This window comes from Panthera tigris, chromosome B2 (genome assembly GCF_018350195.1).
Source record: "Panthera tigris isolate Pti1 chromosome B2, P.tigris_Pti1_mat1.1, whole genome shotgun sequence".
In the NCBI taxonomy this organism is placed as follows: Eukaryota; Metazoa; Chordata; class Mammalia; order Carnivora; family Felidae; genus Panthera; species Panthera tigris.
In genome coordinates, this window is record NC_056664.1 from 52883698 (window position 1) to 52896119 (window position 12422).

A 12422-nucleotide genomic window follows, 5' to 3' on the forward strand; every position below is an offset into this window, starting at 1 on the left:
TGTATTATCGGTAGCTCCTTTGCCTGTTTCCCTAGCACTATTATGTATATGTGTATGTCTTTGTTATTTTTAGTCAAGTTTTGAGATATTTTTTACATACAGTAGTGTTCATTTCAATGTACAGTTGTATAAATTCTTATAAACTATATAGTTGTATAACTACCGTCATAATCAAGACATAGATCCATAGCATTTTGTATATAGCTTTCTTTTGGTGTTGTTATGGTAGTGCTATTTGTTTGCATACAGTTCTTCAAGACTAGATTAAAAACTCTTTCAGAGCCAGGACCGATACATAATTCTTCTTTACCCCTTATCCCCACCACAGAGGCTGAAAATAAATGTGTGTTGAGTAAATATGTTTATAAATCAATTAACTAATTGATGTTTTGCACTATCCTATGGCGGGTGCTACCTTGCACAACGTAGGTATAAAACATATCTTGGTTAAATTGTGTACAAAGTCGTAACTCTCAGTGTGTCAAAACTAGCCCCATGAAAAATATTGAAATTCATTGCTTACCATCTCCTGTTTCTGCACAGAGCTGTAAACCCAAATTATTCTGTGGATTAATTACCCAATGATTGCTGGTCACAGTGATATCAAAGACAAGCCAACCCACATCTAAAGCTTGGGTCTTTCTTGTGTCTAACAGGAACAGATCTGCATCCCTAGGGAGAAAAAGAACAACAAAAAAAAGTTAAAAGTGTGAACGAAAATCATCATTTCCTATACTTAAGTGAAAACATTCCAAAAGCACTCTTTAAAATAACAAAACTTAAAAGAAATAACAAAAGATAATTAAAGCACAAGGGGAACAAGTGACTCAAGTGACGGGTAAATAAGACACAGAACCTTTTATTGTTGGGCCCCCAACCCAAATCTGGTGCAGATTAGTAATATCTGAAAGTAATTTCCATTTTCCTGCTCTTCACTTGCCTTTACAAACAGGCTTTGTGGTCTAGATTTGGTCTCTGATAATCAGTGTTCCCTGAAACCACTATCTGTACATAGCCATCATTGGCAAGTTCACACTAGCAAGGATTAAATTGAAAGGAAATGGAGATGAAAGTAGCTAGTCTAATTTGGGTGATGAATGTGGCTTGTTAAAAGAATGGAGCACAGGCAGGTGATGCAAGCATCTGTTTTAGGGACGTTTTTCTTTTTTATTCATTTTTTAGTATATGTTTTCCCATTTTTATAATATATTTTTATTTTGTTTACTTCATTCCATTTTTATTATGTAATTATTTTATGGGTACCAAAGGCCAAGAGAGGGTCTCAGACCACACTATTTGATTAAAAGTGAATTCAATGGATTGAGCAGCAGGTGCACCCTGACTTGCTTTAACATCCTCTGCATGCATAAGACCCCTGCGGTGATAATTACAAACTTGTTGTTTTAGAATGATCTCCACAGTGATTGACATTTATCAAGATTAATTTTAGCATTCAATTTCCAAATGCATGAATATTTGTTGAATTATAGCGAATTGCTTTATTTATTATTTCCTTACTAATGGCAGCCTCGGAGCTAAATGTTACAAATTTCCAACATGTAATCTTGACAATAGCTCTTTCATATTGATGAAATTGAAGGTCAGGTAGGTGAAGGGTAAAGCATTAGAACTTCTTCAAAGCAGAATAGAAATAGACTATTATGCACTTTTATGACCTTTTATACTGTGCTGATTCTGCTTAAGGACATTATTTGTATGAGGAAAGTCAAAACTATGTCATAATCAGCTATGTTAAATACTGTTCTACTGTATTTGCCATCTATCTGCATCACACAAGACACTTAGAAAATGGCTTAGAAAATGTAAAAAGCAAATTTTGAGTAAAACCAAATCATGTATATATTATTTCTTAAAAAATATTATAATTGAAAATTTATTTTTAACAGAAGTGAAGATTCTCAATGTTTTGGAAGTTACATCTTCATTTCTTTATTTCAACTTGATTTATTCCATCCTTTCATTAACCTAAAAAAGTTAAAATAAATGCATTATGATTATTTAAATCATCCATCTATACTACTCCGACTATACAACTCTCATCCTCCTTCACAATTTTATTTTTTTAATTTTTTAAAAATGTTTTATGTTTTTATTTTATTTTTGAGAGAGAAAGATACAGGGTGAATGGGGGAGGGGCAGAGAAAGAGGGAGACAGAATCTGAAGCAGGCTCCAGGCTCTGAGCTGTCGGGGTAGAGCCTGACATGGGGCTCAAACTCATGGACTGTGAGAACATGAGCTGAGCTGAAGTCAGATGCTCAACGGATTGAGCCACCCAGGCACCCCTCTCCTTCACAATTTTAATCATAATGTTTACCAAAGGAGGGTTCCAGACACCTTTTCATTTCCAAAATCGGACTCAGTGAGATATCAAAGACATATGACAAGCATATACTACAATACAGTGAAAATATACAATTAGTTCCCACTTGAATTTTAAGGACCCATTATATTCTTAGTGGGAAGGGATCAATCAAATTGTCCCTCTTCTTCCTAACTTGGAAAACTCACCAAGTAAACAGAATCCAAGAAAATACAAATTATCGTTAAATTCTTGAGATATTTGATAAGTGTCTTTGAGACTGTAATATTAGAATTAATTTAATCACATTATTAGCTCTTAAACAGAAGGAGTCGCCCTGCAGCTTGGGAAATACTTAAGCGCCACCCTGCTGTCAAAACTGCTTCATTTGAAATACAGTATACATGTTCTACTAAACTCCGCAAAGCTTGTAATGTCATCCCTTGGTATGATATAAACAGACACTTGAAAAACAAAAAAAAAAGAACAAAGAGGTAAAATTTGTTTTAGTGGCAATCACCACTAATTAACAAAGGTCTTTAGGTAGTTACTCAGGTAATATTTTCTTTTATTTTTAAATTATGCTATTTTTCCAGAAAAAAAAATTCCCAAATATCCATGCCCAAGTCCCCAAATTTTCAAGCATGACTGTGAGGAAAATGGTTTCAGTTTTAATGCATATATTTAGAAAACACACAAGCCAGAGGATTCAATCAAGCCTTAAATATACGAATTTCAGAGATGCAACTTGCAATTCATTAGAGGGTAAATTTAGGCAGATAGTATGGCTTGAAAAATCCATCCATTTCTAGTCACCTCCCCCCGAAGTTATGACATTTCCATTGCTTTCATAAGCTCCATGATTTCCTATTCATATTCAAAGCTATTTTATTTTTGACTGATAAATTGTATGTTTTAATTTCTCCTCAGTCCTTTTATAGAAACTCTTCTGCATTACCTATGGGCAACAGAATATGCTTTGGAAAAATCAAGTCTATTACTAATCAATGCAATGGTAACAATTCTGTAATTTTCACTGATGTAGTACCTTTCATAACAGTCTCTTAAAAATAAATTCCCACTCGTTCTATAGAAAATTAGATGTGATTTCTTTTGAAGTATAAAATTACTCCTCTAAAAAATGGAACTTACATCATTGGAAATACTAGAAATAATAACCATGTCCTATGAATAATATAAAATAAACTTGGAAAAGTTGCCTCATCTTGCTATTTTCACCTGATGTTTTTATAGAAATTCTCAAAATGTCTAATAAAAGATATTTGAAAATATTAATTCATTTAAAAGGAATATGGTAGAGATAAAATATATGTGTAAGAAAATATATTTATTTGTAGAAGAAATAAGTCCATAATAGAATTTTTGTATATCTTTTACAATTATAATAATGAAACCAAAAATAAAATCTTCATTCTAGCAAAGTCAATAAAGTCCATTTACATAGATGTATATAAGCAATTATTTCAGAATGCTAGTGTTAGTTCCTAAGGTTGCCATAACAAAGTACCATAAGGGCACCTGGGTGACTCAGTTGGTTAGGTATCTGACTCTTGATTTCAGTTCAGGTCATGATCTCACAATTCATGAGTTTGAGCTCCATCATGGGATTCTCTCTCTCTCTGCCTCTTCCTCGCTCATGCTCTCTCTCTCTCTCTCTCTCTCTCTCTCTCTCGTAAATTAAAAAAAAAAAAACTTAAAAAGAAAGTACCATAGACTGGGTGGCTTAACAGAAATTTATAGTCTCACAGTTCTGGGGGCTGCAAGTCTAAATCAAGATGTCAGATGTCAGTGGGGTTCTTTTGAGGGCTGTGAGGGAAGGATCTGTTCCAGGCCTGACTCCTTGTGTTGTAGATGGCCATCTTTTTGTGTCTTCCTATCATCTTACCTCTGTGTATGTGGCTGTGTCCAAATTTCCTCTCTTTATAAGGCAACCCTAATTGGCTCATTTTAATTTATTTATCTCTTCAAAGACCCTATCTCTAAATAAGGTCACATTCTGAGGTGCTAGTAACTTAGACTTTGATGTACGAATTAGCGGAGAAAAGGGGGCACAATTGAGCCCATAACACTATTTTAAAGTATTTTGTAAGGCATAAATTATTCTGGATATGAATCTTCTGTTTATTTATGCTATAGCAATTATCAACACTGAAATATTTTCAAAAACAAATATATGAAAGTAAATGTATATTGATTAAAATAATTGAAAATTGCTAAAATTTGTATTTTTTTCAGATAGAATTTGATTATTTGTCTAGACTATGATATAAATAAGCATAATAATTTCTTATGCAGCTAAATGAAGTCATCATGCAATTGTTAAATACAGGTATATTTAACAGAAAAAGGATTTGCAACATGCATGCAGACCTCTTTAATAACTTTAATAAAGTTATTAAAAATAGTTACTCAAAGGTGAAAAATCATATGCACATATGTAGATACATTTATAGCTCCGTACAAACACATTGGAGCAGATTTTACTTTAATCATGACCAGAGGTTTAAACATGTCTAGTCATGGGAAATCGGTGAGCTGTAGATGTGGATTTACAAGGGTGCTTTTTATTTTACTGAGAAAGGAAAGAGTTTTGCAAATGTGCCTCGGGAGTCTCAAAATACCAGGAGGGTAGGTAGTTCACTATAGACTGAGCAGCAGGGGCCAAAATTCAGCAAACTTTGAATTGTCATCATTCTTACAACTCATCTGAAAATTTAGATGGATGGAATAAGAAAACTGAGACTATGTATTTCATTATATGACAACAGATGAAACTAAAGCTTAATTTTATCATTATGATATAACTATTAGTGTAATGTAATGAAAAAAAGGATTTAGGGATCAGACAGAGCTTGAACAATTAAGGGGTTCCTCAGCCTCAATTTCCACAATGTTTAAAATATAGTATGGTGACCCCTGCCTTAAAAGATTCTATAAAGACAGAAATGTAATATGATCTGAATATCTAAATGAGAAGCAAACTATATGTGGGTTTTTACATGCAGTGTCATAACACAGATGGCTCTAAATTGCTTAATTTTGACCTGTGAAGTCTGGGAAAGTATTACTTGGGGAGGCACATTAGCATCAAGTAACCTGAATCAATGTTATTTGTGGATGCTTAGAGATGTTAGGGATAGAATTTGTTACCACTAAAGCAGAAAGGAGGAAGAAGATAAAGGCAGGAGTAGAATGGGATGGGGTGGGGATAGGGAGGAGATAAGGAGGCAGAGAAGGAGAAGACCTAAAGAAATTTAGTAATTCTTCCTGGGTGTGTTGTCTTGAAAATCCAATTATTGGCTGTCTTTGTTAAGTCACTCTCTTAAAAATCACATATATAGAAGCATAGAGTCAGAAGCTGCATTGTGGATATATCATTTATCCATGTAGAAAAGTCTACAAACAGGCTCCTGGGTGGCTCAGTCGGTTAAGTGGCGGAATTGGGCTCAGGTCATGATCTCGCGGTCCGTGAGTTCGAGCCCCGTGTCAGGCTCTGTGCTGACAGCTCAGAGCCTGGAGCCTGTTTCAGATTCTGTGTCGCCCTCTCTCTGACCCTCCCCCGTTCATACTCTGTCTCTCTCTGTCTCAAAAATAAATAAACGTTAAAAAAAAATTTTAAAAAAGAAGTCTAAAAACAAACAATAACAAAAAACGTGTAATACCGGTGCTTTTGATAACATAGTATTTCCAATGACAGCATCAAACACAGATTCAAAAAATGTTTTTCAAACAACAGAGATGGACCTGCAGATGATGTGGTTTGTAATACTGTGATATATGACTCGAAATATGGCTACGGTGATAGATATGATGTCAAACATGCATGTAAAAAGTTTGAAAGTTTTCACACATATATTTTGAGAGTGAAACAAGGACTATTGCTATACTAAAGAATATTTTCTACAATATGACTAAAATATATGTGCATAATTATTTATGGTATTACTTAACTGCATTGATTATATATCTGTGTTTATAAACAAATACATTATATAAATATTCAGTTTCTCCCTCTAATATTATGGATCTTTTACTTGGGTAAGGCAGTTATCATTTTTATAGGATCATATCATGACTATGTGTTCTCTTTATAATCAGGCATATAAGTACGCCCATATAAGTATCCAAACATGTGCATAGTAGCACACTATGCATGTAGTTTTAAATGTGTGAAATGTTAACTTAACTTCCTCTACTGTCTAAATAGTTGAATAATGAGAGTATTCTCATTATAAAACTAAAATAAAAATTATGACCAAGAATGCCTGATGTGAAATCAGCTAGTCTGGGATTCTACCTCTGAAGGTAACCAAAACATATCAAAGAGTACTGGAACTAAGTGAGATATAAATTACTTAGCTGAATTGTTATTTTATTGATGAGAAAGTTTAAAAAGCAATCAAAGTAGTCCTATGATTACTCAGGCAGTTGGAGGACCAGATCCCAGGTTCATCCATACTTTATTTTCAGAACAATTTCTCATATATCATGGCAGTTCCCTTTAGTCCCAAACTATATTTTGACTGCTGTCCTACAGGAAGATCACTGGTTTTGAATTGGAATACTAAAAGGTTGAGCTGAGCCACCACCCTGAAACAAGATGGTAGAATTGGGGCCAAGGAGTGACCTGAGACATTTTGCAAATCTATTTACCCAGCCATTCATTTATTCATTCTTTCAATTTAACATTCATTGACTCCTAGTGTAGGTTTTATACAACATCAGTTTAACTCAACTGCAGCTATGCTATAAGGTTCTGGACCTGGGTTGGCCACAAAAGAAATTTGGTTAATATTTGGAAAGTAAAAGTGAGGCAGTAACCATATTTATGCTTGGAAGACTTTTGTATGATCAAGTGTTATTACAGCTTAGGCATACTGTTGAGATTTGCTGGTTCACCTTATTGGTGTGGGGCAGCTGCAGATCCCATTGAAATCTCCTTATTCAGTTCCTCTGAATCCAGCATCAGGCATCTGGACACATCTATGAGGAAAGATTTGGTAGCTAGGAAATAATCTGCATCATTAAAATTGAACCTTGAAGATAGGTTCCAATTTGGTTGTCCTCATGGTTACGAGACCAACCTCACAGGTTCTACTTTGCCCTTCTTTTTCCCAACTCACACCCATCTTTTCTTCTAGTCTTCCCTGAGGACCTCGGGCTCAGCACCAAATGCGGAGCAACAGCCTTACTTAGACTGTTTAACTATCTTCCACAATTGCATAAGGTCAAATCCCTACTCTAAATCCTTATAGCATCATTGTCCAGAGGGATTAGACAGCTACCTTGTGTTTGGTCAATTAGATTGAAGCACTTACATCACAGGACGGCAGTACTTGTCCTCACTGGAATAGGCATTCTGAATATAAATTTTCCTTCTCTGCCCATAAGGTTTCTGCCAAAATCACTACCCATGCACTTATAGAATGCCTTATTAACTGTCGTGGAATTTTAATGCTGCTTCTGATCAAAAAGTTGATTTAACAGCAAATGAAGAGCAGAGTGGCTCATGTCATGGAATTCTCTTGTCTCACCATGTGTCCCATCACCTTGCAGCAGATGGCCTGGCAAGATGATGGAATGGCCTGTTTGAAGACTCAGTTGTGCCACCAGTTGGTCGTCAGTATCTTGTGCAAATGGACTAATATCCTCAGGAAGCTTTGTATGCTCTAAACCAGCAATCGATGTAAGACTATTTCTCTCATAGCCCTCTCTCCTGGCTCTAGAAATCAAGGGGTAGAAACAGGAGTGGCTCTTCTCCTCACTCTTCCTGATTCAGCTAGTGAAAATTTTGCTGCTTGGCACCAAAATGTTGGGCTCTGTTGGTCCAGAGCTTTTAGTTCCCAAGAGTGGAATGGTACCACTGGTAGCCTTAGCAGTGGTCCATTAAATTAGACATCGAGACAGCCTGGGGTCACTTTGGACTCCTCATGCCAGTGAATCAACAAGTTGAGAAAGGGCTGCTTTAGTCTGTGGGTTGATTGATCCTAAATGTCAAGAGGAAACCACGTTGATGCTACCACAGTATGGAAAGGGAGAATGTCCAAAATATATGACATTACCTCTTAGTATTCCCATGTCCAGTGATAAAGGTCAATGGAAAACTACAGCTCAATGCAGGCATTACCGCTAATAGCCCAGACACTTCAAGAATGAATATTTCATTTACTTCACTAGGCAAGGAACAATGACCAGCAGTAGTGCTTAGGGAAAACAAAAGGGTAAAGATTACATAACAGAAGAAAGAAGTTATAAATACCTGCCTCAACCGTGTGACCAGTTGTAGAAGTGAAGGTTGTAATCGGTATGAGTATTACCTTCTTATTTTGATATTAATGTATTTGTACACATATTAACCAATTCTTTTTTTTTCCCTTCCCCCTCTGCCTACCATATAGTTTAGGTAGTTTTGATAGTAGCTAACCTTATATTTCATATTGAAGTGACAGGATATCAAAGGGGCAATATGACCCAGCTAGAAAAGGAATGAACAACATCCGAAGATGGATAAAAAAGCAAGAATGATTTTACTCTTATATTTTTTGGAAAGTGTGGATGGTTATAAAATGTATGTTTGTGCCAATTCAACAAAGATGGACCGCTACAGCTTCATACTTTGTCAAATCAGCTCAACTGAAACCCAGACTCGCAGAACTCTCTTCCCTGTTTGGTTCTGTGTTACAGTGAGCCATATAAGAAGTTTGTGCAGGAGTAGAAGCAAAGCAGCAGCCAAGTTTAGGCTTGGAAGTTTGGTAGAGTGCCAGACTCTCCTCCTGCTCATATGCATTGTCACTGATCAGCTGGCTCACCTTGTTGTGGGGAACAGCTGGGCCTACAGCTCTTCAAGCTTCCCCTGGATCTCAGCAACATCAGTTTCTCCAAATCCTGACCCACAATTCCTCCTGCCAGATCACCCCCTTCATCTTCTGCACATCCTGAGCAAGAGGTATGTGGAGCTCACGGTGAAGTTCACCCCTGCAGGTCACCCACATCACTGAAGTTGGCATTTCTGAGAATTAGAATGGTTCCCCAATGTCTTTGGAGTTTGAGCTTATCCTTCCAGGTTTCAAGTTCTCATTCTCTCCTACTCCACATCCATTTCCCTTACCAGTTGCCTATACTACAGACTTCAGACTCATCACCAGATGCAGAAGCAACGGCCTCACCTAAACTCTTCAGCCAGGTCCCACAATTGCAGAAAGACAAATCACTGTAATAAGTCCCTTATTCCTTATCATTCATGTAGTTCTATTTCTCTGATCTGAGACTAACTGACACACTCCCTGGTATGCATTGAATGCATACGGTATGTTGAAGTCCTAATCCCTGGTACCCATAAATGTGATCTTATTTGAAAATAGTGTCTTTACAGTGTAATCAAGTTGAGATGAGGTCCTTACGGTGGGGCTAGTCCAGTATGGCTGCTCTCCTTATAAAAAGAGAAGAGACATAGATAGACACACACAGAAGGAAGATGAAGATGAAAGCAGAGATGGGAATTATGCTGACAAAGCCAAGGAACTTTGGGGGCTACCAGAAGCTGGAAGAAGGAGGAAGGGATCCTCTCTTAGAGGTTTTAGAAGAAATATGGACCTACCAATACCTTGATTTTGGACTTCCAGCCTCCAGAACAGTTAGAGAACAAATTTCTGTTGCATTAAGCCATCCAAATTTTTTGGTTGTTTCATGTGTTAAATAGGAGGTTGTAGGCAGCATCAAAGAATGAAAATGTGTCCATAAGATTTGGTAACAAGGAGGCTGTTGGTAGATGATCAAGAGAGTGGAATTATGGGAATCAAATTGCAGGAGTTGAGGGGTGAATAAATATAAGAAAGTGAAGGAATTTAAAGGGAAGTTTTATATCAGTGAATTTGGATAAAATGAGGAAAAGAGAAATAGCATGGAATTTGGGACAAAAGGAGCAAACAGAGTCAAGTAGAGGAATTTTTAGTTAATGCAAGAGAAGTGAGGGTATTGATAGGACCCATTTAAATTCACATTTAGAAGACAAAACAACTCGTACTATTTTTAACACAAGAAGAAATATGCATATACAACACTGAAAATCTTCCAAAATAGGCATATGCTTGGTTACTTCTTTGTAACACTATCCTTGGTTTCACATGTAAAACTTGTTTATAAAAGAAATCACTTCTTAGCAAAGGGAATTGGGTAAACTAACACATATTGGATGAGTCCTTATATGGGACTCCCATTCATCTTTTGCTGAAATCTGTTTTATCAGGATACTGTATCACAGACTTATAGCAAATACTTTCTTATTACTTAAGCAGAAGGAGTAGGACTCATGGATACTCTGATGAACCTCATTATTATAAGCCTTCCTTTATAAAGCAAAGAATCATAGTTGTAGGTGGAGTTGTTATCTGATTAATTTCAACAATGACTTGCTATACATAGCTTTGTTTAGTACTAGAAAAATAATTATTCCCTTCAAGTTACCTTTCTGAGCTTGTTTTTTCTTCTTTAAATAAAGATTAAAATATCTACCTCTATAAATATATTGTAGGTATGAAAGGATACACAAAAAAAAATGCTACGCAAATGACTACCATTGCTATTTTCTTAGCAAAACACATTTATTGCATGTATGTATGTATATAATAAGTTGTGTGCATTATGCTTGATAAAATAATTAGGATAAGAAGTGATTTATGCAATTTTTACTGTGAAAGTTCTTTAATAACCTATACTTACAAATTTGGGGTTTAGGTATTAATTCATTTAAATTTAGTAAAATTTTTGATGCATATAATCCATACTGAACCTTTATATCTGAATCAATTAGAAGAAAAAATATTCAGTGGAACATTTATCAAAAGAAGTAAAATTATTTGTATAATCCATAACAAGAAATATTGAGGCAGAAACATTCCCCAGATTGTTATAGTTTCAATATCTATTGCTACATGTGTATATATGTGTGTATATATATATATATATATATATATATATATATATATATATAGTTACCCAAGAGTATAACCATTCTATAATCTAACCAAGAAGCACTCAACCTGGTCAAGGAAAGCTTTCAGAAATTGTCTGGAAGAAACACAGATACATTTGGAAGAAAAGTTTCAGTACTTTACTTCCATAAGTCATGAACCTTACAGTCCACAGGACATCTCCAGTTTTTCCAAAATTTCTACTATTATAAGTATTTCACCTCCTTCCATCACCCTTTGCCTTTGGATAGCTTACCAAGTCAAACAAAAATGTAATGATGGCCACCCAAGGAGAAAGCATCATACATCTTCCTCTGGGTGTTTGACATAGATACCATAACACCACTTAAGGAGCCCACTGTCCAGCTCTGGTATGGAATACATGAACAAGGGACAACAAATTAATAAATTATATTCTCTGGAGTTTATAATGTCAGAAGTTTCTCTCACAAGCAGCTGTAACTTAAGAGAGTTAGAACTTGTTAGCCGATTGATATTTTCAAGTGTTTTTTTCTACCAAAACAAATGTGAAATAATAAAATGCTATGAATCTCACAGGGCACCAATTTTCAGAATATCTGATGCAATGCTGTATTTACATTTCAAAAGTACAGACACAAACTGGTAAAATAGCAATATTAGATGAAATTGGATGACACACATGGCAAAAATGGGAAAAAAAAGTTGAATTCCCACCATGAAAGTTCAGTTTTCTCTCTGCAGAATTTTTTTTAATTGCCAAGATATTGTTAATGTTTAACAGGTTTCCTGGCATGACATCATCCCATATTTTTCCCCTGCAGAGAAATCCAAACATGTGCTACTGGATATATATATACAGAGGCCCCATCATTCAACAAGATATAAGGAAGTAAGACAATCAGAAAGATAGTCCCACCACATTTAATGCCCCCTCATCAATGAGCCATGTGTCCAAAGCACCATGCACCCCAAACTCTAAGACCTCTAAAAACTCTTCCTTGCTATGATTCTCAGGACCCAAAATAGGAAATTAGTCAAAGAAAATTGACTTGACAGCACTTTATTCCTGTGTTTAAATTTATAACTTAAATCTATAAAAAGAGCAGGATTTCCTGGGGTGCCTGGGTGG

At 35.6% G+C, this 12422-nt stretch overlaps 1 protein-coding gene across 1 annotated transcript in view; it reads right to left on the reverse strand.

The window, feature by feature from the left end:
- BMP5 (bone morphogenetic protein 5) overlaps positions 1 to 12422 on the reverse strand; it is a 113444-nt gene that overhangs the window by 36302 nt on the left and 64720 nt on the right. The window contains exon 3 of the mRNA XM_007095542.3: positions 524 to 672. Coding sequence (XP_007095604.1) covers positions 524 to 672 — 149 coding nt within the window. The remainder of the gene's footprint in view (positions 1 to 523; positions 673 to 12422) is intronic.